This window comes from Gobius niger (genome assembly GCF_951799975.1).
Source record: "Gobius niger genome assembly, chromosome: 22".
Taxonomy (NCBI): domain Eukaryota; kingdom Metazoa; phylum Chordata; class Actinopteri; order Gobiiformes; family Gobiidae; genus Gobius; species Gobius niger.
In genome coordinates this window covers 17,825,962-17,853,628 of record NC_136873.1, presented here as the reverse complement: position 1 = coordinate 17,853,628, position 27,667 = coordinate 17,825,962, and the positions used below count along the sequence as shown (strand labels likewise).

At 41.7% G+C, this 27,667-nt stretch overlaps 1 protein-coding gene across 1 annotated transcript; it reads left to right on the top strand.

Annotated features, from left to right (window-relative positions):
- The first annotated feature begins 665 nt into the window (after positions 1 to 665).
- hps3 (HPS3 biogenesis of lysosomal organelles complex 2 subunit 1) lies at positions 666 to 27,482 on the top strand. The gene is made up of 25 exons (XM_079581140.1): positions 666 to 905; positions 4,206 to 4,377; positions 4,444 to 4,515; positions 4,779 to 4,872; positions 6,332 to 6,405; positions 6,477 to 6,689; positions 6,762 to 6,822; positions 6,893 to 6,966; positions 7,562 to 7,679; positions 7,901 to 8,051; positions 8,130 to 8,212; positions 9,172 to 9,346; positions 9,422 to 9,503; positions 10,932 to 11,089; positions 11,497 to 11,598; positions 14,390 to 14,498; positions 14,576 to 14,787; positions 16,375 to 16,552; positions 19,094 to 19,327; positions 20,936 to 21,133; positions 22,710 to 22,883; positions 22,958 to 23,062; positions 24,374 to 24,580; positions 26,806 to 26,893; positions 27,071 to 27,482. The coding sequence occupies exons 2-25, from the start codon at positions 4,327 to 4,329 to the stop codon at positions 27,196 to 27,198; spliced, it is 3,141 nt and encodes a 1,046-aa protein (XP_079437266.1). The 5' UTR covers positions 666 to 905; positions 4,206 to 4,326; the 3' UTR covers positions 27,199 to 27,482.
- Positions 27,483 to 27,667: the final 185 nt, after the last annotated feature.

The window sequence follows — 27,667 nt, the reverse complement described above, 5'->3', positions numbered from 1 at the left end:
ACAAGAAGTTGACAAAAAAATTGATGAAAAAATTACAAAAATGTGACAAAATGTGACAAAAAAATGACAAAAATGTGACAAAAAAATAACAAAAATGTGACAAAAAAATGACAAAAATGTGACAAAATGTGACAAAAAAATGACAAAAATGTGACAAAAAAATAACAAAAATGTGACAAAAAAATGACAAAAATGTGATTAAAAAATTGACAAAAAAATGACAAAAATGTGACGAAAAAATGACAAAAAATTGACGAAAAAATTGACGAAAAAATGACAAAAATGTGACAAAAAATGACCAAAAAAAAATGACAAAAATGTGACAAAATTGGACAAACAAATTACAAAAATGTGACAAAAAATGACAAAAAAGTTACCAAAATGAGTTGAATACCCAACAAAAAAATGCTGGAAAAAAAATGTGATGACGTGAGGAAAAAGATACTCTCGGTTCAGGCGGGAGTTAAGAGGTTAATGTCAGTGCATGTAGGACACACACACTGATATCAACCCTGAGTAAAAAATAAAAAGAAAGAATAAAATGTATCAAAGTGATAAATAGGCCCAGCGCTATTGGCTCCTCCTCAGTTGTCTGGGAAACCAGCCCGAGTAGCCAATCAGAGCGCAGGGAGGGCGAGCGCTTCCGTGTTGTGGTTTTTCTCGACTTCCTGCCTGATAGAGCGACACTAAAAAGCCTTTACAAAAACCTGCAACAAACGAATGTGATTTTGAATCGTTGCGTGGTTGATTTCGATCTTTAAAAGGCAGTACAGGAATAGTTTGAAGGAGACTGGCTTCCAGGCGGAGTTGCGGCGGCGCGGACTGCAGCATGTGATCCATGTGATGCTGATTAGAGCCACGGGACGCACGGGACGCACGGGACACACCGAGTCCCGCCGTGACCGGTAAGAAAAGACTTCACAAACAACTCTCAACGTTAACAAACCGACTGTTATTGCTTTATTTTTCTATGTTTTATCACAGCAATGTTTAATCTCACGACCATCTAGAATGTCAGGTCATAGTTTCAGTCGGAGCAGGCAGGGGCGGACTGGGACTGAAAAACAGCCCTGGACTCTTGCAGCTGTTAGCATACATTTCCATAGATTAACATTAGCTAAAAACATTACAAAAAGTGGAGAAAAAAGCCGTGGAACAACTCCGTTAGCTGCTGAGTTACTGCTGGTAAAAACATCTAACTCACTGTGGTCTCCAAGTGTTTTAATGTGAACAATAACTGCAGTATTTTAACTTTTAAAGTCTCCATTAGTTTACAATTGCTGCTAATCCCATAATGCTTAGCGATATGACGTCACATTCCCGAACTCTATTGGCATCATCAGCAAAAAGAACCGGAGAGGTGGTCGTAGAAACAGAAGCAAAATCATTAATATAAATAATAAATAATAGCGGTCCCAAAATTGAACCTTGTGGTGCACCATACTCCACGGAATTCCTTTTAGATTCATGTTTTTTTAATACTGGGCTTTACCCAAATCTAAAAGCTTTTTGACTGGAGATCAACAATGTAACGCCTCATTTGAAAGCTAAGACCTACAAAAGTGATGGAAGCTTTTCGTCACGTCGCCACATTTTTGTCATATTTTTGTTGGTTTTTAAATTATTTTTTCTATAATTTTTTGTCTGTGTTTTTCTCATGTTTTTGTTGACTTTTCATCCCCTTTTTCTCACTATTTTGATGCTTTTCTTTTTAGCTTTTAGATTTGGGTAAAGCTCGGTATAAAAAAAAACATGAATCTAAAAGGAATTCCGTGGAGTATGGTGTACCACAAGGTTCAATTTTGGGACCAATATTATTTATTATTTATATTAATGATTTTGCTTCTGTTTTTACGACCACCTCTCCCGTTCTTTTTGAGGCGGGGACTGGTGGCCCTAGAGCCAGTGGCCCTTCTGTGCTCTTCCAGAATGGACACATGGCCAGTCCGCCCCCTGGGAGCGGGGGCCGATGGGTAACATATCACAACAGTAAGGAGTTACAAAAATACATTACTTTATTCAGCAACTAAGGAATACAGGTGAAACTCGGAAAAGTAGAATATGGTTCAAAAGCTCATTTATTTCTGTTATTCAACTTAAACTGTGAAACTAATATATGTTTTTATTATAGGACAGTGCATATTAACCAAAAGTGCAACTGTATAAGAGGGCAACCAACAAAAAAGTGCTGGGTTAAAAGTAAAGCAATTATAGAGTATAATATACATTGTAGGTAGAGAGTACACCAGTGAAATACACAAGCAAAATAAAAGGCAGGGACAGTGCAGGACAGCAGCAAGCTATAAAAGCAAGACAAGGTCAACAATGAAAACAGCAGCAGGAAGACTAAAGCATACATTAAACTAGTAACAACAGAGAGCTAAGGATGCAGTGGAAAATGACAAGAACAAAAGAACAGAACAAATACAGGCAAGGGTCGTCATAAGAGGGCAGCATAGAGTTTCATGATTACAGGTTTGGTTTTGTATCAGCCAATGTTTGAGATGAGTGGAATACAGTACATGAGGGTGTTACTCTGACTCTAGTTGGAAGGCTGTTCCAGTCTTTTGAAGCCCTGACTGAAATGCCGTTTTTTGGACTGGTATTATGCAGTCTCCTCTTGATGCTCCTCTAGTGGAGCAACCAGTGGCGGTAGATCTTTGACTGATGAAATCACTGAGAGGTGGGGGTGCCAGGCCATGCAAAATTTTATGGGTGGCATGAGGGCATGAACATTTTGGCTGCTTGGGTGGACATGGATTTTCTGATGAATCTGAAGTTAGACAAATTAAATGTAACTCGTTTGACTGTCTGTTTAGCGTGGGATTTGAAACTGAGATGTGAGTCAAATACAACGGCAAGATATTTGAATTGTTGCGTTATATGTAATATTCGTAGTTTTCGATATGTTTAACTACAGGCAGCATTTGGTTAACCATGCAGTAACCTTTGCCATGGCATTTGTAATTTTTATTGCAACTTCATCTTTGGAGGACCCATGCACATAGAGAACTGTGTCATCTGCATACATTTGAACATTAACTTCTGGGCACACAAGCGGAAGATCATTGTACATGCAGAACAAAAGAGGGCCCAGGATTGAGCCCTGGGGCCCTCCAGTAGATAGACCGAGGGATTTGGAATAGACTCATGACATGCAAAGTGACATATGTCAAGCCTTATTTGTTATCATTTTGATGATTTTGGCTGACAGTACATTTTCAAATATTCAAATTTTATGAGATTTTTAATTTGAGGTTTTTACAAGCTGAGCCATAATAATCAGAATTATAACAAATAAAGGCCACATATCTCACTTTGCATGTAATGAGTCTATCATACATTAGTTTCACACTTTAAGTTGAATAACAAAAATGTATACGATATTGTAATTTTCCTTGTTTCACCTGCCTAACATATTACTTACACAAAATACAGTAATATATTACATTTGAAGTAACTGGAGTAACGACACTGGTGAATAAGATCTGCAGTCTGTAGAGGAGATAGCATGGGGCTACATCTGTGACTGCACTGGTGCATTATTACTATTTTCAGTTTATATTTTGCCAAAAGTAACTCAAAGTGTAACTCAGTTACAGTTTTGAAGAAGCAATATGTAAACATATTGTTATATTATTTAAACTGTAACTACTAGTAGTTTTAAATTAACTTTCCCAACTCTCGGAAAGACACAGTTTTGGAAAGAAATCTCTAAACAGAAAATGTCCAAATGTTTTCCTTGATCATTATATGGAAGTGATTGGATTCACAAAACTGCCACACTAATATTATGGCAGATAGTGATACTCTTGAATAACGTCACCACATTTTTATAAGAAGTTCAGCTGCTGAAAATAGCAGCATTGGTAGATGAAGGATTCCTAGTGTCTCCACGCTCACTGACACTTACATTGCTGTATGTCTTTTCTTTCCCTGTTGGCTATTGGCAAAACCTCTGATTGTTTTGTGGTCCAATCCCAGTATATTCTTTTTATTTTAAGACTTAAGAGCTGCATCCCTCTGACCAGCTGTGACAGCACCATCACCTGGGACCCTTCAGTCCAACAGTTTTACACTGCCTGGAGTTTTAACATTCATTCCAAACTGCTATTTAGGTTGTCGACTCACGAAAGTGTAGTCCAATACAATACTCACATTAGTGACCTGAATGCCTGTGCCTGTCTTGCCTTATCTACTTTCAGGAAATACAGATGAAGGAAGATCGAGTCTCTTGATGTTCCAGCCTTTTGTTGACTCCAGAAGACAAGAAGTACCAAGTGGACGACGACTTTTGTCTAACTGACCACAGCTAAGTGAAGCAAAATGGTGCACGTGTACAACTGCCATCCGTTTTCCTCGCAGCAGATAGTGCAGGTACGTGCAGTGTGACGAGCATCTGGCCTCTGTCCTCCTTCCTGTTCTAATGCGGTGGTGCTTCAGGTGGAGCAGGAGCCTGGACTGGTGTGCTGCGGAGGTGGAGCGCTGTTCGTCGTAGGCTCTGGAGGATGCAAGGTGACTATAGACTGTCTACAGGCCTTTGGTGATAACTTTAAGATCAAATCCAAAGTTTAAAGGATCAATAACTGTGCTTCCATCAAAGAAAATGTGCATCTGTCTACATTTTGCATAATTATTACGCATAGCAAAAGTGAATTTACCTGCGCTTCTACTGAAAAGTTCAAGTCATGTTCCAAGAATGATCCTCAGCTCTTGCGTTTGTCTCCCTGTGTACAGATAGATGACCTCTGATGTTTTTTTTAATTGCCCATCTTTAGGTGGAGGCTTACAACTTGGAGCAAGAGGGCTGTCCACTTATTTGTCGTTTTGCTACCATGGGAACAGTGAAGAGCATCCGCCACAGCAGTATAGGTAACACAAGCTTTTATTGTAGTAACTAGACAGGGCACTGTTCCTGACACTGCACACGTCTCCCTAAACACTGTACGTTCTTTATTTGAGCCAAATGCACAAAGCATCAGGACAAAAACACTTCATTGTTATCGTGAACTTTACATGAACTTTACTTTTACGATAGTTTAGGTTTAAGTAAGTTCACGTTGTCTAGGCCCTGAGGCAACAAAACAGCCCCAAACCATGATTCTCCTGCTCCAGACTTGACAGTGAGCATAGTGTAAAGATGTTGATGTGCTGTTCCATTTGTCCTCCCTCACATGACGTTGTGTGTTCTTCCCAAACTATTCAACTTTGGGTCCACTGAAGTCCACTGAATGTTTATCCAGTAGTGCTGTGGAGCATCTAAGAGCTCTTTCACAAACCAAAGTTGAACAGTTGGGGAGGAACACACAACGTCATGTAAACGATGTTTACATGTTATGGCCAATAAAAATATGATTAATGTAAATGCTTGGCTGGTATTAGTTTAAGCAGACACTGTTGATTCATTCTTATGATCTTGATGAAAATCAGAGCACGTTTAGTGACCAGTTTAGGCAGAAATGTGAGAAATTCGAAGTGTTCACATACTTTTTCCTCCCACTGTAAATAGACTAGAACGGCACTGAAACTGCTCAATACTTCACGTGCACTGATGCAGGTTTCAGACTGCGTTTGGTGTGCATTAGTTTAATTTAGGGACATCACTTTAGAAAAGTCCTGAAATACTGATTATGAAGCTCTTTGCTTGTTTATAATAATAAATATCATGCAAACGTAATATTTACTGTAGTTTAAACATGACTCCAAAAGGGGTGTAGAGTTTCTTATTGTTCATAGAGCAGGGACATTGTTAGTTTAGACTCTGCTTTAGGCATTTGTAATTATTGAATTATTGAGAACATTTGAATGCTTTAAAGCACCTTATCAATAGGTTGTTTTTAGTGATGCCAAGGATTTGGTAAAGATACACATCTCCACTATTGGTGATTAGTTGTGCATAATAAAAATGAAATCACCTGACTGTCCTGGGGATGTGCTTATGATAATAATGACACCTGGGGTGGCCCCACAGAATCAGACACCCCATAGACTCACCCCTGTGTCTGCCGCCACAGACTGTATAATGATGTTATTAGTGCAGTTGTAATGAGTGGAACTGTAAAGAAGAAATGGGTGACTCCAGAGTTTAAAAAGCCTCGAGCAATGTTACGTTTGACTACAAAAGCAAGACGTTTCACATCCTCATCTGTCAACCCTGTATTTGAATCTCTGCAACGATACAACATTTCTACTGAGATCACAAGCAAATAATGTTGCTACTGTTCAAAGTTTGGAACAATGACTTCAGACATTTGGTAGCTGTGTGCAGTCAATAAAAACACTGTAATCTACATGTGGAAGTACTGTGTTAGTAACCTTTGACCCATTACAGGCGACTATTTGGTGACCATTGAAGAAAAGAACGCTGCCACGTACCTCAGGGCTTATACGAACTGGCGCCACCAGGTACTGTCTTTGAAATGGCAGACATGATCCCAGACTGGTACTGATTTCGATGAACTGGCTTGTTTTTGTAGGCAGAGGAGAAGGCCAGAGTCGGGGTGCGCCTGCTGGGTCACTTGCTGCGTGGGGCGTCCCAGAGGGGCGGGGTACAGATGGAGATCATTGAGATCCCTATGTCCGAGCGGCCAGTGGCTGTGGCCAGCTGCTCAGTGACCGGAGACCTGCTCGTGGCCTGTGAAAACACACTTGTACTGTTTAATCTCAAAACGCAAAATCAACACAGCGCGGTGAGTCACAAGCTACAGACGTGTTTATGGAGGATTCACCGCCAAACATACAAAACAATGTTTTATTTGTAGGATGCAAATCAGCAAAGTGCACAAAATAGTGTTCCAGGTGACCAGCAAACCTCCAGTCTAGGTAAGCTCCTTAAACTGTTGATTTAAAAAAAAAAAAGGATTGAAAATGTTACCAAAGACTTTTTGTTTAGGATCTGAAAGTGTTGCTGCTCTGGACTTTGACCGCTCGGTGATCCTTCATCTGTCAGCCATCAAACCCAAAAAAGTATGTTTCTTTCACACGGATACTATTGATATAAATATAAGAGAGAGAGAGAGAAAGAGGAAAAGAAAGAGGAGAGAGTGAAAGAGAAACTGAGAAAGGGATAGAAAGAGAGAGGGAGCGAAAGTGAGAGCCAATACAACAAGAAACTTCTCATACCACCCAGATCAGGGAGTTTGATGTAAGAGCGAGCGCTGTCTCAAGCATTCATTCAGGTTTTACTGTCAGCTTTCTCCAAAGTTAAACATTGGCCTTTTGATTAGAGATATACTGTGGTTTCAGCTTTTATTATTTGTATTAAGAATAAAGAAGACAAGCATAAAAGAGGCAGTTTTTAACCAAGGAAGTCCTTTTTACGGTACAAAAGCAGAAGTCGGCCATTTTCTCTGCCATATCACTGAATCAGGAACAGTAATCATCAACTTTGGGGAAAAATGTCCAGCTGAATAGATTTCGTGGACTCTGGTCGGAAAGTTGAGCTGCAGGTTCTCATTAGATTAGGTTCAAAAAGTCTTAGTTCCGAATATCTATGCATGATTACTTAACTTTTCACTTCAATGAGAACAGGATAAAATGATTTTTTTCTGTTGACCATCAGGTGGCGCTGTGTGCAGGATACATTGCCCTACAGTCAGAGCTGGAGGTGTTGGTCCTTCAACTAGAGGCCTCTTCTGAGCCTGCACCAGCTGAAGAAACCCTGCATCAGCTCACATGTGGTAAAAAAAAAACACAAAACTCACTTCACACATTTCCCAGGCATTTTTTCAAGAATATATTGTCTCCCAAAATCAGTTTTTTTTTAGCCAAAAGATAATTGGTTTGTGTGTCTGCGTTGTTTGTGTGAGCTTCTTCAGTTGTCCTGAAAACTGGAACAGTCTTCTTTAGAGGAGTTCAGGCCCTAACCCATAAAACATAAACTCTGACACTGTTCTTGCAGATGATGTTGAAGAGCAGAACGACTTTTTCGTTTTGCCAAGACACCTGGAGTTACTTGGAGACCGAGCTAAAAACTGTGACATTCCTGTCAGCATCGAACAGACTGGGCTTGAAGACAAACAACAGTATACTGTGTCCTATGTCCTCTTCAAGTCTGTACTTTTGATTTCATTTGATATATACTTTTTTGTATATATTCTGTAGTTAACAAGTCCTTTCTTCTGCTGCAGGCGTTTCACTCCTGAGTTCTTCCAGGGCTGTAATGTGGAGGAGACTCAGATTCACTCTCTGCAGTTTCACCCACTCTTTATCAGTGAGTCGAATAATAGATGCAATTTTGACTTACTTGGTAACAAAGCTATGTTTAGACACCTTCACCAAACCTGTTTCAACCTGTGCAGAAGAGCATGTTTGACTGTAACTAACAGTTGATTTTATACATGTCTACACCATTTTAGAAAGAGCAATCATGGGGGGAAATATAGGATTTAGAAGTTTTATGAGTGTAACTGTATAATAACATTATACATTATACTTTTTGTTAAAGCTGCTCACATAATATTGATAGAGTAAGACGGCCTGAGTGAAAGTGAACCAAAAACGACAGGTAAATAAGTGTGTGACTAACGGTTGAAACACATCACTATAGTCGCTTTTCCACAGGCAGGCCCACTCAGTCCAGTGCCTGGTCAACTCGGTCTGACCAGGTATAAGTTTAGCACCGACCTCTGGCTGTGGTCAAAACGCACTAAACTATGACTAATGTGACGTGAACAGACGCAGGCCTCTGATTGGCCGACGAGAGAGAGAACAGGCCTCACTATTAACATGCAGGTCATACGGATTTTAGATTTCACAACATAGTACCGGTGTTCTGAAAGGGATTTTGCCGATAATAGCATTTAGCCACTGTTAGCGCAACTTTAGCTGGTGTTAGCATTAGTATGTTGCTTACATTCATAGTTCATGTTTTAGCGGTTTCTTTTCTGTTTTATTAGCCTTAGTACCACTAAGATGATTCCATAACCTCCACCAGAAGGCAGCATTTGTCCACATTTGTTTTCATTGTGGCTCAAAAACCTTTATTGACGATCTGTACAGCATGCTCCTCTGTGGGGATGCCACCCACAACAACTGTGGTCGTGTTTCTCTTTACTGGGTAAAGTCGATATGTGCACGTAGATCGTGGTGTGCACGGTATGTGGAACAGAGGCTTATGAGGGTTCACTATTTGGGGGTTTGATTGCGATAATGAAATGTACACATTTGCAGGAAACCAGGCCTTACCTGTGGAGGAGCCTGCCTGTGTCTTCTGCTTCTTCTCCCTCCCTAACGCTGGATACCTGTACAGTCTGAAGGGAGGGGTGGAGCTGCTGTCTGCTTACCAGTACCCAGAGAAAGTCCTAGAAGCCGTGCTGACTAACCACCTGCTGCACGTAGTAACCAGGTGAACACAGTTGGGGTACTGAGTTAGGGGTTTGGAGATTGTGTGCATCTGATATGAGTTTGGATGTCCTTGCAGGAGTGCCTTACAGAGCTTTACCGTCCGCTGTGCTGCACTGGCAGCCAGGCTGGACGATCCCTACATTGACACCACCATGAAGGTACAACATGTTTATCAAAACTGAGACTTTACTTCTGACCTATTCTCTTTGGTCATCAGTAGGGATGGGTACCGAAACCAGGTATCATAACGGCCACGTGTGCTGGTCCACTTGGACCGATAACCTCCTTTCTTAACGGTGTTGCTGTGTCGCTTTTACTTGCGCTCAAATTAGTGCTAATAAGACTCTGTCCGCTCTCATGGAGGCATTCGCTGCATCAGATCTGTTTATCCCGCTACCCCGCATGAGAGCGCACAGTATCGGACCATCCCCACGTTCCTCCTCCCTCTGCAGCCCTGTGTGCGGTGAGACAGGTGCGTGCGGGAGAAAGGCACACGGTGTCAAACATTCAAAACTCGGAAACCCCCCGAGCTGCTGCCTCTAACCCCCCGAGCTGCTGCCTCTAACCCCCCCGAGCTGCTGCCGCTAACCCCCCGAGCTGCTGCCTCTAACCCCCCGAGCTGCTGCCTCTAACCCCCCGAGCTGCTGCCTCTAACCCCCCGAGCTGCTGCCTCTAACCCCCCGAGCTGCTGCCGCTAACCCCCCCGAGCTGCTGCCTCTAACCCCCCGAGCTGCTGCCTCTAACCCCCCCGAGCTGCTGCCGCTAACCCCCCGAGCTGCTGCCTCTAACCCCCCGAGCTGCTGCCTCTAACCCGCTGTCAAAAGCAAAACGTAACAGACAGACGAGCCACGCACATCTTCTTCATTCATAAATACCCGAACTTAAGAGATTCGGGCGGAGTCTGGCTCCACAAACGGCACACAAGGAGGCATGTACGTGCACACGTGTGCACACTCCCACGTGCACGTCAGCGCGAGCCGGTGTCGACCCACTGGACACAATCTGAGAGGCAAAAAACTGTTAATTATTTTACTGCACCAACTTTTCATTTGGACTCAGCCCCAGAGCTACAGCCAAATCTAACCAACAGCCTGGTAATCCTTGATTGATTATTTAAAATAAATAAATAATAAAATTGTATTGGTCTATATTTGTATTTGACTTCCCATATATGAAGTGTATGCACATGTACTGTATGTCACATGTACCTTTGTGTTCTCTCGCTCCATGCACAAACTCTGTTTGTGAACAGTCTGACGAGCCGTAAACTCATAAACTCATGTTTTTGTCCCCAAAGAGCTATTGTTTGTCTCGCCATCGTGACATTATCGTCATTGAAAAAAGGTGTGTCACAGAAATGCATCGCCTTTGTCGATGAAAACCACACTGCCTCTAGGACGCTCTGTTAGTTTTCTTCAAAAGCAGTCCTTTTCTGGCAAAAGGTGGAGAAAAGTGTTGTTAAGGCAACCTTTCATAATGTATGGAAGTATTTAAAACATCCCCAAAACGAATTGCAACATCGCACTTTCTAAATGAGTGTGTCTATGCAGTGAAGCAGTCTGTCAGATGTGTTTTCTTGTGTCCAGGCCTGTCCTCCGTGCAGCCTGGACGTCTGTGCCCTCAGGATGCAGCTGTTCATTGGCCTCAGATCTGTTTGTGGATACGGCCGTCATGTTGTGCTGCTGTCCAGGACCGACCCGGACCCACAGGAGGAGCCAGAGCGCACTCCGCACCGCAGAGGCCTGTAAGACAGTTCAGGAGTCAATGTAGAGAGTCAGTGAGTGGTGGTGGTTGGAGGGGCCCATGGCTGCCCCAGGGCAGCTGTGGCTTCAATAGTTGCTTACCTTTTCCAGTTTTGGTGTGAATGAGTAATGAACGAAATTGTAAAGTGACTTTACTCTGCGACAGTCTTTGAAAGATCCCTGATCCCTAGTTACTTCATCTAGCGTGAAGAAGATTCACAACTAGTGTGAACACAGCCTTAGCTTTAGTTTCAAGTTTTTCTGTCATTCCTTTAATTGAATAGGATAAAAATGTTGTCTTGTTTTCATCAATTGAAAACAACCTAAATCTTTACAGAATCAGAGCTGGGCAGGCACTATGTGCTTCACTGACATTTGTATATACCTGTTGACCCTGTCTTGATTCTAGCATGTTGAAAGAGCACAGCACACTGGCCAGTATTTTCCAGGCCATGGGAATTGACCCCACAACCACGGCAGCTCTGGAAAGTCTCCTGTCACGTCCCTTTTTGTAAGACAGTCCCGCCCCCACCTGACTCCCCTGTCAGCCCTCAAACCAAGCTGCAAGCAGAGACATTCAGAATCACTGAGGTGTTTATGGATAAAGGGCTCAAATCTTTATCTACCTGCTGAGTTATTGGCTACCTGACCTCAGTCCAAGAGTTAGGTGTAATCCACTCCGTTATTGGACTCTTGGTCTGTGTGATGACATGAGTCAGTGCAATGCACATCGAGTAACACTGAGACATTATTTTCTCAACGTTGGACCTCATGACTCCCATCAGCAGCATCACGGCTGAAAACACGTTTGAGGTTCTCAAAACATTCATCATCGTAATTAGGTGCACAAAGAGAAATACATTCGGTTGTGCGACTTAAATATGAGTTCGACCAAGACAGTAATTTAGTTTGACTCTTCAGGCTTCTGTAGAAATGTAGAGAAGATTTGGTGAGCTCCTTGGAAAAGGCTTAGAGCTCAGCGGTCTCTAAACTTGGAGAACAGTTGTTTGGCTTTTCCAGAAGTTTTTGCAGCTTAGTTTTGAGGGTGACAGCACTTCCTTTTTTAACCTCTGACCCTTGGGCGTCTAACCCGTCTCACTGCCTAATGTGTACAGTATCTCCGTGAAGCTGCCCTCCATCAAACGCAATGGAAAAAGTGCAGATTTTTGCTTTCAAACTTATTGTTACTGTAATAGTTTTATGGAAAATGCTTCACTCATGGACTTTTGAATGGAGTCAAATAATGAATTGCCTAATTTTCGCAATAAGATGTTTGCTTATTGCAGAGTTTTTTTTATAGCTAAATCTGAAATTGTGTATCTTCAAGCCAGTTTTTTCATGATGCATTTCCTCATTATGGAAACATAATAATAATAATGCATCGGTTTTATATAGCGCTTTTCTGGACACTACAGTTTTCTCAATCTTAGATATTGATAAATGTCGTAAGAAAGATTTTTTGATATCATATTAGTAGCCACATTTTAGAACTTTGAACTTAATAAAAAGAAATGCGACATTTGTCTGTCAGCATTTTTTTCTTTAAAGGAATAGGCCACCGTTTTTACATACTGAGATATGTTCTTACCTTAGCTTTGACGAGTTCTTTAGGACCTGTCTGATCTTCCCCCGTGCCTTCAGTCACGTAAACACAGCGCAGACGGCGTTAGCATTTAGCCTCTCCCTCTCTCCTCTATAGCTCCAAAACAGCTCAAGATAGAAGCTACCAAGCTCTTCCACGTTTTCCCTATTTAAATATGGTTACGTGAAGTGTTCCACTACAAAGTATAATTACACAAAATTAAACAATGTGGATTTTCTAAGCGGATAAAAGGGGGGACTATATTGTAAGGCGTAATAATACCAGGAGTAGTTCGAAATCCGCGCAGTAATCTTCACTTTACTGCGCAGTAATCTTCACTTTACTGTGTTTACGTGACTGAAGGCACGGGTGAAGATCAGACAGGTCCTAAAGAACTCGTCAAAGCTAAGGTAAGAACATATCTCAGTATGTAAAAACGGTGGCCTGTTCCTTTAATAACTAGTTCATTAAAAATGTAAAGTGTAAAGTTTTTGCACTCGTCTTCTATTTGACAAACCAAGCAGCACGTGCAAAAGGAGGTCAACGATAAATCATCAGTATCAAAATCAGAATTTGAGAGTCGTATTATTTTTAAGCATGCCCTTTTAATCGTGTTTATGCCCTTCAGGGCCATCATAACACTTCCCCCATGTGGCTTTTCCTGAACTTATTTCCTGTTTATTAATATTGCCTGCAATGTGCACCCTGTCCACCAGGCGCTGCTGCAGCCCCCTGGGGGCCTTTCCTTTGATGGGGGACCGACTTCACGGCGTTTGTGCTGTGTGGCTTCGCACATTCCATTTATTATGAATAATAAAAAGCATTTGGAAATAATTCTGCCAGATTTCCAAAACATTTGCAAAGCTTTCCTCAATATTTGTTAATGTTATTTGCACAAAAATAGTGTCGTTATTGTTCTCACCATGAATATGTTTAGATCCTGTGACACTTTTCCTCAACTTTACCATTCTTTAACCTCAACCACACAGACAGTGCATCATGAAAGCGTGTGCATTTCTTATGCTTCCAAATGCCTGACCAAGGCTCAGTAGTGTGTAGTTATTTTAGTTTTACATTTTTCATGGAATATTTGAAAGGTTGGTTTGGGCTATGTAATTCCTCGTTTTAGTTTAATCTATTAAGTTTATTTGAGTTGCATAAAAAAACAACAACAAATATTTACTACAGGAAAATGAGTGAATTTGCAAAAGGTGTAGGTTAAAGAGAACTTATGTATGTTTTGTCTTACTAGCAGCTTTAACAAACTTGAGCAGCTTTTGTCAGACCCTGGCCCAGTGGCATATTCAGTGATTTTAGCTGGTATCACGTTCAAACCAGATCCTAATCACATCGATACTAACATGTTTATAAGATAAACAAACCTTTTTTACATATATATCACAAAGAAACATGATACAAAACGAGTTTGTGCACACCGGTAATACAAATTTAGTACGACATTTCAAGAGAGCCTGTTAGACAGTCTCGATTTTTGGTTTATGGTTAACCAGTTAACCAGTTAACTAGATTAGTGTCATGTTAACTCCAGGTCATTTCATGTTGTTTTGTGATGCATGTTGTAAAAAAGTATCGTGGTAAAGTTATCTTCAAACAGTGATAAGGCTTTGGTCTGGACGTGATACAGGCTGGAGATAATCGATATGCTTTGCATGTCAGGCTTCGGAAAGTATTGAGGAATGATGTTACCCTTTGACCTCAGGAGCAGGAAGTGGATGGCAGCCTCTCCCAAAGAGACCAGCGTTGTGGGCCACGGCTGGAACCTCTACGTGGTCAACACCGTGTCCCCTCTCATGCTCTACCAGGAGATGGTGATGCACCAACCTACCATTACAAAACATCTGACACATTTCAGAGAGAATTGGGCATGTATTTTTGTGTGTTTCAGGTTGAGTACAGCCAGAGTTACTCGGAGGCAAATCCCCAGGCCCAGAGCCTGAGACATGTGCTGAGTGAAGCCCACCTGCTGCTGAGGTCCTCCCTGCTCACACTGCCTCCCACAGACACTGACGGACACCAGGACAGACCCACAGGAGAGAGACAGGAGCTGGAGGCTGCTCTCAGGGAGAACTGTGCTCAGCTGGGAGACTGTTTCAGCAGGTCACTCCATTCACATCACTTCTTTTATAAGGTTCTTTTAGGAAGACAACACTATTGTTCAAGGGTCACTGCCGTCTTCCTCAGAGGCATCACCAGACCTCTATGTAGTATGAAAGAAAAAGAGAAAGTATGATGAGTCTGTCATCAGTTGTTGTTCTCAGGCGTGGCCACACTGACAGTTTTATTGCTTCTGTCCGTGTGGCCATGCCTGCCGCCGTGTGGTGGTCACTGGCATGAACATGGGACTCACTTCTCCAGAGTAAAGGCTCATCAATAAGATCCAACAACAGAGATGAGGCGACTTCACTGTGGGAACAGCAGCTGATAAGAGACACATCACACACTTCTAGCAACGCCTCTGAGAAAGACGGCTGTAATAGCGAATGTAATGCGTGAGTGTTTTGTGGTGGTCGGAGGGGCCGATGGCGCAGACTGGTTACCTCGCTTCTGTCAGTCTACCCCAGGGCAGCTGTGGCTACAATAGTAGCTTACCACCACCGAGTATGGAGTGAATGAATAATGCAATGTAAAGCGTCTTTGAGTGTCCAGAAAAGCGCTATATACCAATGCATTATTATTATTATTTAACCGTCCAAACATGTCAGGTATTTGTTACCAGAACAACATTTGTTGAAACCAGAAGACCGAATTAATGTAGCAGTTCTAGTAACTGTACTTATGCCTTATGCATCTATACAAAAGTCTACTTGTTTAGCATTACAGCTGTTGGGCTCCATTTTAGCAGAGCTCGGACTCTTTTCTAAAGGCCACATGACTGCAAAGGTCAGAATCAGAACAAAATCTCAATAGATTTATTGCCATTGTCAGTGAACAGGTTCACAGGCTAGGATTTTTTTATGTGCAACATGAAACATAAAACTTACAGACCTGTTGATGGAGTAAGTTTCAAGTTTCAAGTTTAATGGTTTTGTATAGCCCAATATCACAACAGAAGTCGCCTCACAGGGCTGCACCAAACATCAAGGCAATAAAACAGAGCAATAAATAAACAGGAAGTGAATGTTAGGAGGCTCTTTGTGCTGATTCTGCTTTCTGATTGGATGACACAAGAAAAGATATTTATGAAATTTACAGTATACAAAACACTACATACTTTAACTTTAAGAACAAATTAGGTTTTCACAAGAATTACAACATTTTCATGTAATTTTTCCTCCTTTTGAGTCTGTGTTTACTAGAAAAAAACTATTTCAGTGTTATTAGCCGTATTAGTATTAGTGAAATCAGTTGTCGATTAAACAGTTAGTTGTTTCAGCCCTCCACTGGTGTCACTTCATTCCTGTTATGTCTTTTATATCCCTTTAATTCACTGTCCTGACACTAACATTGAAGTCACTGATGCTGAGTTCTTTTGGCATTCTGAACTTCACTAGAGCTGTGAAATGTTTGAATAAAAACACTATTGCCAGATGATGATGATTAGCTCATATGAATAGCTATAAAAAATGAATTGAAAGGTCCAACAGCATATTCGTATTGCAGAAAACTCTGGGTGTTCCTAAAGTGAGTCATTTAAACCCAAAGTGTTTGTACTGAGCACTATATTGGTGTGTTGTCCTTTGACAGGGGTAGTCAGAAGGACTGTCACCTGGCCCTTCCCTACTACAGGATGTCCGGTCTGTCCTTCCCTGAAGTCATGGGCCGAAACCAACCACGACCGAACAGCCCTCAGTCCTACGGCCCAGGTTTCCTCTTCTACCTCAAGCACTACCTGCTGGAGGAAACGCAGCACGCTCTCTCCCAGGTGCCAACATTACAAACTCACAACTCTCTGGACTTTTGACTGTCAATGTTAATGGTTCTTTCCTTTAGCCTCTTATCCCCCGCCTGAACCGAGCCATTGTCTCTAGTTCGGCTTTACCCAAATCTAAAAGTTTCTCAACTGGAGAGCAACTGAGTAATGCCTCATTTGAAAGCTACGACCTACAAAAGTGATCCTAACTTTATTGTCACATTGTCGTGTTTTTCTGTCCCATTTTTATTGCGTTTTCATCCTAATTTTTGTTGCTTTTTTGATGCTCTCTTTCCCCCCCCCTCCAAGCTTTTAGATTTGGGTAAAGCCAAACTGAAGAAAATGTGCTCAGTTCAGGTGGGAGAAGGATTAAAGTAGGGGTTCCCAAACTGTTGCCCGCAGGATGCCCCAGGGGGTATGCAAAGAAATTTAGGAGAGATGTTTTTTTTTTATCACACTTTAATCGATACTGGACCTAAATTATGCTGCAGAACCGAACCTCAAAATCTTGTTATTTTGAATTAGGACAACATCTTTTTAATAGCCTGTCACCCAGATGAGCAACAATGTATGAAATGTGGAAAACCAACTTGCGTTGACTGTAATAAAGGATGAAATAGACATTGTGTTATTATGTGATATTCACAGGGTTTTCAATCACGTCAAAGTAGGAGAAAAGCTCGTCACTCAAAGCTTCAGGGGGTACACGGCTCCTAAAGGTTTGGGAACCACTGCTTTAAAGTGAATGTCATGTTTTACTGTACAACTCCAAATAATATTGTTTTAAATGGCCCAAAAGAAGCTCTGCTATTCTATTTTTTGCTGTTGTGTGCGACAACCCTAACATACAAACTGCATGTGCACAATGCACATACAACTACCCTCAGATCTGAAGAAACAAACTCTGATGAATGACTTCAGGCTCAAACGCATCAGGGCTAAGTTTGTCCAGTTAGACTTGCCATAATAATCGGCCTGGGGACTGTTACATTCTTTTCAATACCAATAGAACAATAATCAGGGTTTCAAAGTCATTCAATTTATTTGGTCAAAATGAAGGCCTTAAAAGTCATTAAAATGAAATTGGATTCAAACTCAATGACATCGACATTTGTCAAAAACACAAAACCTATGGTCTAAAACAAATTCTGCTGGTTTTTAATAAAAAATGTAATCATCAAAGATAAGGTGCTGTTGTAAACGTCCGTCTTCAGAATATAATGAAAGTCTAGACTTGCTCTTCCAGATGGATGAAGCTCTGCTCCACTGCTGTTCAGGAGATGATTCTGAGTTTGGCCAATGTGTGTTATGTGCTGTCCAAAGTATTCTAGCACACAAGTTTTGTAGCACATGTCGTCATTGTAGCTTGTCAGGCTCACTTCTGACTGTGCTTTATCATCGAGCAAATGCAGAGAAGGCCCAGACAAACATTTCAGCCGTTGCTGGCTCTGTCCATGTTTGTTTTGGACTTGTTTGTGTGTTACGGTGGTTAAGACTACAGCAGCACAGTGCAGGGAGTGACGTCAGCTTATGATTTCTGTGTGACTGCTGTGATTGGTTCAACTATGTCACAGCTATCACTCAGACGCCTGTTCAGTGTGTCAGTGTGTGTCCAGCAGGGGGGGCTGGTGATGTGCAGACCAGGGGGGTGGTTGCCTATGCCTACTTTCAATTATATTTTAAAAGATACTTATACCGTCTTGGCTGGTCTGTCTGCAGTCCGCCTCATCTTTGGTAAACTATATTTTTTACCACTTTGTTTTTCACCATGGTAAATGGCCCAAGACTTTTCATCTACCTACAGGTGAAACTCGGAAAATTAGAATATTGTTCAAAAGTTCATTTACTTCTCATAATTCAACTTCAAATGTGAAACTAATATATGATATAGACTCATACAAGCCTTTGTTTGTTATCATTTTGATTATGGCTTACGGTCCATTTTCAAAAGATTTTTAATTTGGGCTTTTTACAGGTTGAGCCATAATAATTAAAATTATAACAAATAAAGGCTTTACATATCTCACAGGGGTCCCCAACTAAATCTGCTTGAGGTTCGGAAACTTTACTTTCGTATCTTTCTGCACATGTCCAGGGTCCGGACATGTGCAGTCATTGCTCTTAAAAATGTAAAACATAAGCACAGGTTGAATATTTACATAGCACAGCTGATCAATAATATTTTTTTGCCATTTTATTTCACTGCTATTAATGTTGATTCAACTTTATATTTAACTTTTATTTTATTATATGTGAGCGCGTTCTCATAGATTTTTGGCATTTTTTTGTTGCTTTTCCATCACTTTTTTGACATTGTTTTAGTCACTTCTTTGTCACTTTTGTTGTGTTTCAGTCACTTTTTTCTTGTGTTGCTTTTTCCTTGTGTTTTTGTAGTTTTCTTTATCGTGTTTTTGTGAGGTTTCTTTAGTTTGACGCTTTTTCCAAGTAGCTTTTAGATTTGAATCCAGTGCTCTGTCGTGGGATTTTATTCTGATTCCTGTCCTGAAAACCTGCAGTAATCTTTGTCTGTAGTAATGATCTGTGTTCCGACAGCAAGCGGCCGATGAGGTCATAGACATCTTCAGCCAATCAGAGCCCTCGCAGCTGGCGGGCGTGTGCTGCAGTCCCATCATGGTGAATGTCCAGCCTGCTCGGACCATGGGTTTCCTCAGGCGTCTGGAAGACAGCGCCGGTGTGTCCGTCACCCTCACCGTCACCATGGCAGCCTTAGCACTACGCCTGGAGGACACGGCACTGTACAGGCAGCTGATGGACCGACACGCGGAGGTGAAAGGAAATACTATTCGGACCCATTGAGCTAAATTTTTGTTGTTTGAATTGTTTCATTTAAGGCGAGACACGGCAGGTGAAAGTATTGATTTTTCCCGCAGTGGTCGAAGTGGAGATTTGTATCTATTTTCCTCCCTTTACATCTTAGTTTTCATGTCAGATATAAAAATGATGATGTTTATTTTATGATGTTTTGTCTGCGAGGTGGGGGCAACCCGGAAGTAGCTGTTGCGCCGCGTAGAAAGTCCGTCTTTCCCGCGGGTTTTCATTCATAAATATTGACAGATTTTACATCCACGTGTCCTGCTAAGGGGCCCCGTGATGACGCTTTCACCCAAATATGGTGTTTTTCCTCCTACGAGACGCTGGAGTGGAAAAGCCGGAGAACGGGCCGAGCATGAGCACTCGCTACAAAACTTCAGGGCTGGTTTTCTCTGAATGAGAGAAGCCGCACTCGGGCAGAGCCTGAGCCGTTATAGAAGCTCCCACAGACTCCAAACTTTACAGTCTGAGACCTAACCATATTTTGAAGGTTTTTTCAGAGGGATTTTTTAATATCTAATTCCTAGCCTGATTTATTCAGCTTTGAAACCAAAAAAAAAAACGGCGAAATTTTTACAGATTTTTTCACTGATGATTAGTTTATTGAAAAACTAAACAAAATATCCAAAATCCCCTCTGAACAAATCTATGTGTCAATAAAATAAAACCATCAAATTTAATCTGGCTCAATTCATTATTTTGATTTCGTTGCCCAAAATATCGGCAATTTTGGCAATTTTAATGCTCAAAATGCCTTATTTTTTTGTGAAAACATAAAATGACAGAAAAAATGCAACACATTTTTTTCTCATATTTATATCTGTGATGTTCAGCAAAAGTTTCAAATTGATATCTCTGTTTTTTTCCCTATTCACCTGCAGTGTCTCACCTTAAATGCACTGGGGGTCCAGCGGCCAATGATTAGAGCAGAATAAAACCATTTCCCGAACATAACAGAGACACAAACCGCATAACAACAGCCACAGCAAACGGCACAAAATGGAGAACCACCTTTACCAGCCACATCTGAGCCGCTAACAAACTTCAGAATCCTCACAGCTTGAAGAAAGAAAAGAAAAGTCCCAACTTCCCCGCCTCTTTTTAGTTTCCATTTGTGATAGCTGCAGTATGTGTAAGCACACTCGGGAAGACTTACGCATAAGCATCATGGGACCGTGTTTTTCTTTTTAATCATAGAGATCGATAAAGCTAGGAGTGAGGACGGAGATGAACCACAGGGAAAAGTACAAAACCCCCAGTCTTTATTAAATTGCACTAATCTCTGTCGTGTAATGTGATCCCCCGTCTTTGCATAAAATCGTGGGCGTTCCCTCAGCTTAAGATGATTTGGAAGAGTCAGGTGAAGATGTTTGGCTCTGGAGAAAGAGATGGCCTGAATCAAAAGCTGGATAGTTGGGGGAAAAAAGCTAAGATACAACCTGAACGATCAAACAAATCTTTGGAGGGTTTGATGCCTGGTGGGTCCTGGGGCAGCTGCAGAAAGTGACTTTGTTAATGACCTCCCTCATCATTCTAACGAGTGGCCTGTGGCTGTCCCGCCAGATGCTGCTGGTGTACGGGTTCATCGAGGAGCCGCGGCTGCTCTTGCACGGGGCAGGAGGGGGGCAGCACGGTCTGGTCCGCCCCACTGCGCTGGCCTCAGAGATGGCCCGCTCCCAGCCCGGGCTCCTGGTGGCCGCCATGGTGGCTCTGCACGAGAACAGCAAAGTCCGACTGGAAGAGGCCGATCATGTGTTTAAGGTGTGAGCAGTCACAACTACAGCGATACAGCCTGTCCGTTTGTCTTTATTTGGTCAAGTAACAATAGATACAGACGGCATCTCGTCATAGAAGGGGGCGTGGCTTCGCCAAGGGGGAAAATAGAATCTTAAGAGAAACATAATTTTCCACTCTTTTTAGCCATTTTCTGGTGGAATATGAACTTATTTATCACATATAAGATACCAGATTGTTCTGTAGAAGTGAAAAAACGGCAGTTGTAGCTAGCGCTAGCTAACTGTTAGCATTAGCCCGATGTAGCATCAGGTTGGCATTCTCCGTTATTTATGTATTTATGGGCTGTTGAACCACTTTGTTCCTCCCCATGTCTTTGTATCTTTATTTAGTAGAAACTATATTCATAATTCAGCATTCGTTAAAGTAGTTTTTGAATAATTAAAGAAAGTTTCGATTTTTGTATCTACAGATACAGACGGCATCTCTGGAATCGCCCATATATGGTCAAGTTTGAAAACAGTTAAGGGGAAAACAATTTGGAGAAAAATCTAAACTTTTTCTAATTATTCAAAAACAACTTTAGCAAATGCTGAATTATTGATAAAGATTTCTACCCAATAAAGATACAAAGACATGGGGCGGAGCAAAGTGGTTCAAGAGCCCATAAATACATAAATAACGGAGTTAATCGTAGCTAGCTAGTGCTAGCTACGATTGCCTTCTTTTTCGCCTCTACTGAACAATCTGTGAATAAACATCCACATGGACCCGATTTAGACTTGACTTTCTTTGTATGTGAGAAATAAGTTCATATTCCACCAGAAAATGGCTAAAAAGAGTGGAAAATTGTGTTTCCATAAAGATTCTGTAGGCCACGTCCCTCTATGCCGTCTGTATCAATCAACGTTTTGTATTTCTGTAGTGGGAGTGGTCTAGTGATGGGATTTATCAATGATGCCAGTCTGGTATTGAAGAAAAAGTATTTCTATTCTTTTTTCTATTGCTATCCAAAAAAATGAAAGTATCGAAAACAGGTACGGAAAAAAATCTCCTCTTAGATTCAAGTTTAGATGCTGTCGGTTCAGGGACAGCATTAAAGGAAGTGACTTGGTTAATTATTTATTTCTGGATCTAGATAAAACAATTTAGTATAGGCAGTAGTACAGGGCTGGGACAAAGTAGAGTATCGCAATACTATGTGCTGCGATAACAAGTATCAGTGCTTCATCGCAATACTTTCAATACTTGTGTTCAGAGGCATTTTTATCACACACTACTTTGTTTTCACTACTACAACACTACAACACAAATATATTTCATAATTACTTACTGTATTACGTATCGGCTCGTGATAAAAGTGGATCGTCCCAGCCCAAATATTCTTACTTTGAGGTACGTGACAGTGACGAGCCAAAACATGACGAGACGTTTCTGAGTTTACATTAATGAGACAAGACGTTATCTTTTCTCAGGTCCATTTTTCCTACTTAAATACCACTTAAAATATTCTAATTATTTAGCCATTTACTCCTCAGTGTCTCCTTTTTTGTTCGAGCTGAAATGAGTTGAGTTGTACTGCACTGACCCTTCTGTGCTGCAGACTCTGGGTGCTTGTGAGAACTGTCTGCAAGTGGACTTCTGGGAGGCTCAGCTCACGGCGTCTTCCCACGAGCCGCTCATTCTGGAGCTGCTGTTCCGAGTGGCCTCCGTCTACATCGAGAGGCTGACACAGTCCGGTCCAGGCAAACGCTCCCTCAAGAGCGCTCACGACCTGGTACTGTGGCGATAAATACACATCTGTTCCTAGTTACGTTTTGGATCTTTAATTTGACTGTGTGTTTAATACAGATCGGCTCCTGTTCCCACTACGGTGCCCTGTATCCCTGGCTTACGGTCCTTTTCCCTGTTCACATGACCAACGCTCACCATCAGGAGGCACTGCACAAACTTCAGGTAACTGCTGGTGCCTTAAAGGAGCAAAAAAAAACATTAGTGCATGTTTGACCTTGTAGTGACCCAGTGGCTGTATGAGAACTCCAGGATCACTTGTTTTTTGGTTTTCTGGTGAGAGGGTTTGCTTGTACTGAATGCCTACAAAGGTCAAATACTGTAAATTCTCTAATACTGGCCTGTATTCCATTAGCGGCCGGGTCTCTAACAGTGGCCGGGTTTGCGGCTGGCGGAGGCAAATTAAAGCCGGTCTCTAAAACAGGCCGGGGCTTTTATTAGAAACTATAGCTGTAGAAATATTCCCCATGTTAGGAATTTGTCTCATACTGGTGTAAATGAAAACTCACGTGCAGGAAGTAAACAAACGGGAACCCGGGCTGATGGGGGACGCTGCAGAGGAGCTGATCCGAGCGTAACTTTGACACAGATTTAGCCACTTTTCAAACCTCCAGTGACTTTTTGTAGAAACAGGGAAAGCAACAAATGTTGTGTGACCCTCCAGGGTTTTAATAAAGTCACCATCGCGTCTTCAAAGCACGTCCAGCTGCTCCGTGTGCAGGTCAGTCCCACGCCTCAAAATAACTCCTCCCATCAGCGCGAGCGTCTCGTCTTCTCTCGGGTCAGTCTCATGATCGATCACAAACACAAACAGCAACGAAACACTTCCTGTTGTCCTGACAAAATAATGATGTTCCAGCCGCTGGGAGAGGGTTTGAAATGTTAATTAATAAATGAACCTAATCTTTTAGGTGCAAATGGACACAAATGTCGTTTTTCTTCATTTTCCTGGTCGTCCGTTTTGCTCAAATAGAAATAAAGGCCTGTCTCTAATTGTGGCCTGGTTCCAATAAAGGCCTGGTCCTAGATGCCCTTGAGTAAATAAAGTCCCCGGCCTATATTAGAGCATTTACGGTACATTCTAAAATCAGCTTTAAGGTGTGTTCAGACCAAACACGTCAGGTGCGGGTGATGTGAGGTCAACCGTTTGTTCCTGCTCCAGAGGCTTGGAGCTTTAGAGACTGTGTGGAGGACTGGAGTCTTTCAGCTCCTTTCCAGAGCTTTGGTATCCTGCCTCTCCTCCAGATAACTCGCAGGAACTACATATGACACTGTTTGTGCACCTTGATTAACGTAGCATTTGGTCCTGGGGCCAGTCTTGACCTTCTTCACCTCTCCCACCTTCTTTAGCTGCATCCATATTACTTCATCATCTTCCAATTTGGAATGAAAACATTTACATTTACAGCCAAATAAAAAACATTTAGGCTAAATCCTACTTTACCTCTGTTTGCTCTTATGTCTTCTGTCCCTCAGTCTCTCCTGTGTGGGCCCTCTCTGTCCATTGCATCAGTGGTGCCTCTTTTGGAGCGGATCTCTGAGGAGACTCTGTGGGGCTTCAGTCTGCATCTGCTCTGTGCCACCAGGAGAGGGAACTACCACAGCAGCATAGAGAAGCTCCTGGACCGCTGCCCTCAGGCCATCATCGCCTACGCCAACCACCACCTGCAAGACACGCACATGGTGAGTTCTACATGTTAGATATTTATTAGAGGATAGGGCAGTTTAGTCTTTCTCTGTGGAAATGACTCTGTGCATAACCTCTAATCAAAACAACGCTTCGATCCAGCACGCCAAAATAAAAGCACCGACTTATTCATTAGTTCAGCAGTTCATTCGTTCAACTTTCTTTCTGCCTAACTATTAACAGACAAAACACTTAAAATGTGTATTTAATGTTATTCTTATAATGTTGCAAGTACCTGCTGAACGACTCAATGACATGAGCTGTGTGCTTTTATTTTGGCGCACTGGATTGAAACAGGAAGTCACTTCTTGGGCGACATTGTTGTGATTTGCCTCCGTGTCACAGTCCAGGTTTCCTCCGTGTGTTCCAGTTTTCCCTTTCACTAGCAGATGCACAATAGGCCTGGATGAACGTCAGTGTTTGGGAGTGCAAATGCCTACAATGCAGTGAGAACTGTTTATACGCACGAGTCTCAACAATTAAGATTGGACCTAATGCACTGATATCACTGAGATCATCCCCGCCAGAGTGGGCTCAAATGGTTCTACAGTTTTCCTTTTATTTATTTATTTCATTCAAAAGTGGCATTAAATAATATATACCACAAAACTACTGCTGAGTGCAGAGAGAAAAACGTCTTATGAATCTGCCCTTTTGTTAACTTTATATCATTTTACTCTTGTGGCCTTGACCAGGGGTTGCCAGGTTTCCTTGGCGCAGGGCCGTTTCTCTTCATTGTCAACACCAAGGGCACTAAATCTCCCAAATTACATCCCAAAGTAAAGAACCACATCCTACAAACGCCAGTGTTGTGCATCATACTGAGACCTAATGAGGTGTTTTGCATCACATTTTTAACACCATATTTTCTGTATTTAGAATAGTCTTAAGGCGAGACACGGCAGGTGAAAGTATTGATTTTTCACGCAGTGGTCGAAGTGGAGATTTGTATCTATTTTCCTCCCTTTACATCTTAGTTTTCATGTCAGATATAAAAATGATGATGTTTATTTTATGATGTTTTGTCTGCGAGGTGGGGGCGACCCGGAAGTAGCTTCTGCGCCGCGTAGAAAGGCCGTCTTTCCCGCGGGTTTTCATTCATAAATATTGACAGATTTTACATCCACGTGTCCTGCTAAGGGGCCCCGTGATGACGCTTTCACCCAAATATGGTGTTTTTCCTCCTACGAGACGCTGGAGCGGAAAAGTGGAAGAACGGGCCGAGCATGAGCACTCGCTACAAAACTTCAGGGCTGGTTTTCTCTGAATGAGAGAAGCCGCACTCGGGCAGAGCCTGAGCCCTTATAGAAGCTCCCACAGACTCCAAACTTTCCAGTCTGAGACCTGACAATATTTTGAAGGTTTTTTCAGAGGGATTTTTTAATATCTGATTCCTAGCCTGATTTATTCAGCTTTGAAACCAAAAAAACAGGCGGAATTTGAGTTTCTACAGATTTTTTCACTGATAATTAGTTTATTGAAAAACTAAACAAAATATCCAAAATCCCCTCTGAAAAAATCTTAGTTGCTAATATGTCAATAAAATAAAACCATAACATTTAATCTGGCTCATTATTTTTATTTCGTTGCCCAAAATATAGGCAATTTTGGCCATTTTAATGCTCAAAATGCCTTATTTTTATGTGAAAACATAAAATGACAGAAAAAAATGCAATACATTTTTTTCTCATATTTATATCTGTGATGTTCAGCAAAAGTTTCAAATTGATATCTCTACATTTATTTTTTCCCCCTATTCACCTGCAGTGTCTCGCCTTAACAGGAGTTTGATCTCTGATTTGTGAAATGGTGTTTCTCAAAATTATCATGAGGACCTGAGGTTTTATGCTGGAGGGCCAGATTTGGACCCCGGGCCTACCTCTCCCCTAGATCATCATCTTGCTTAGATTCAATAAATCATAGATTAACATGTGGAGCTTTTTCTAAATTCACTCTCTGTATCTTTAAACCACACTGGGTCTTATTAAAGATGATTAAACATCACGAATCAAGTTTTTGTTGTTTTGCCGTCTGCCCTCATCATAGCAACAAATAGTTAAAATTGTTTAATTTCTTCGATTGAACTTAAATGCCAGTTTAATATCGGGTCATTGATGTGCCCTACAAAAGTCATCGATATCATTTAACAGGGAGAACGGGACGGGGGCTTTGACTCGCCGGTGTGAGCTTTGTGTAATGACTTGTTGAATGATTTCTGCAGGCTTTGTGGTGGGAGAAGTTACTTCCAGAGCTCTGCTGTCGAACCAGAGTGGCCATGGACAACAGCATCCTACTGACGGCTTTGAAAGGTGCTGTAGAATAGATCTGTTTTTGTGTCCTTTCTAACACCGCGGACAGCATTTATCTTAAACCTTCGAATCTTTGTTTCTTTTTTAAATGGCTTCTGCTCCTGCATTTGTCATGAATCCATAAGACAGGCACTTTTCGCAACTAACCAATTTGAATGCGTGTTTCCGTGCTGACAGAGACTCTGCTGGTGGTATCCATAGAGACGAGCCCGACTGACTTCCTGGAGCTGATTCCAGATGACGGGACGGCTGCGTACTTCTTACCCCATCTGCTCAGCTGTAGCCAGAGGCACCTAGCAACCTGATGTGCACCTATACCCACGCCTGTTCATATTGTAGATTGTTTTTTTATATTTAAGCTGATGTATTTAAGCTTTGTACATGTACGACCTGTGCAAAATGTATCTCCATACGCCCAATAAACCTGCACGCTCGATTCTAGACCATTCCTCTCAGGTTTATATTCAAATCTGAACTTAGAACCACATTTCTTTGCTGTGATGCAGATGTGTTCAGCCAGGCTTCTATCCAGTTCTTCCTAGAGACATAGTTTTTTATATTATTGAATGTTTCGTGTATCATTTTTCAAGCAGAATTATTATATGCTGTATCATTGTGTAAGAATGATTAGTGTCTCTATCACCAACAGTTAATCAGCTGTAGTTTCCGCGTACATATTATCAAACTTTGTTGAATCTGTCCATCCTGAAAACTGCGGAAAATGTCCCCATAAATCCAAAAATAAATGTACTTTATTCCTGATCGCATCAGTCA

Bases quoted from the DNA above. Each gene is read 5' to 3' on its own strand.
- hps3 (XM_079581140.1), top strand. From the start codon at position 4,327: ATGGTGCACGTGTACAACTGCCATCCGTTTTCCTCGCAGCAGATAGTG. The intron at 6,690-6,761 runs GTGAGTCACAAG...TTTTATTTGTAG, and splicing joins CGCAAAATCAACACAGCGCG to GATGCAAATCAGCAAAGTGC. The intron at 6,823-6,892 runs GTAAGCTCCTTA...CTTTTTGTTTAG, and splicing joins CCAGCAAACCTCCAGTCTAG to GATCTGAAAGTGTTGCTGCT.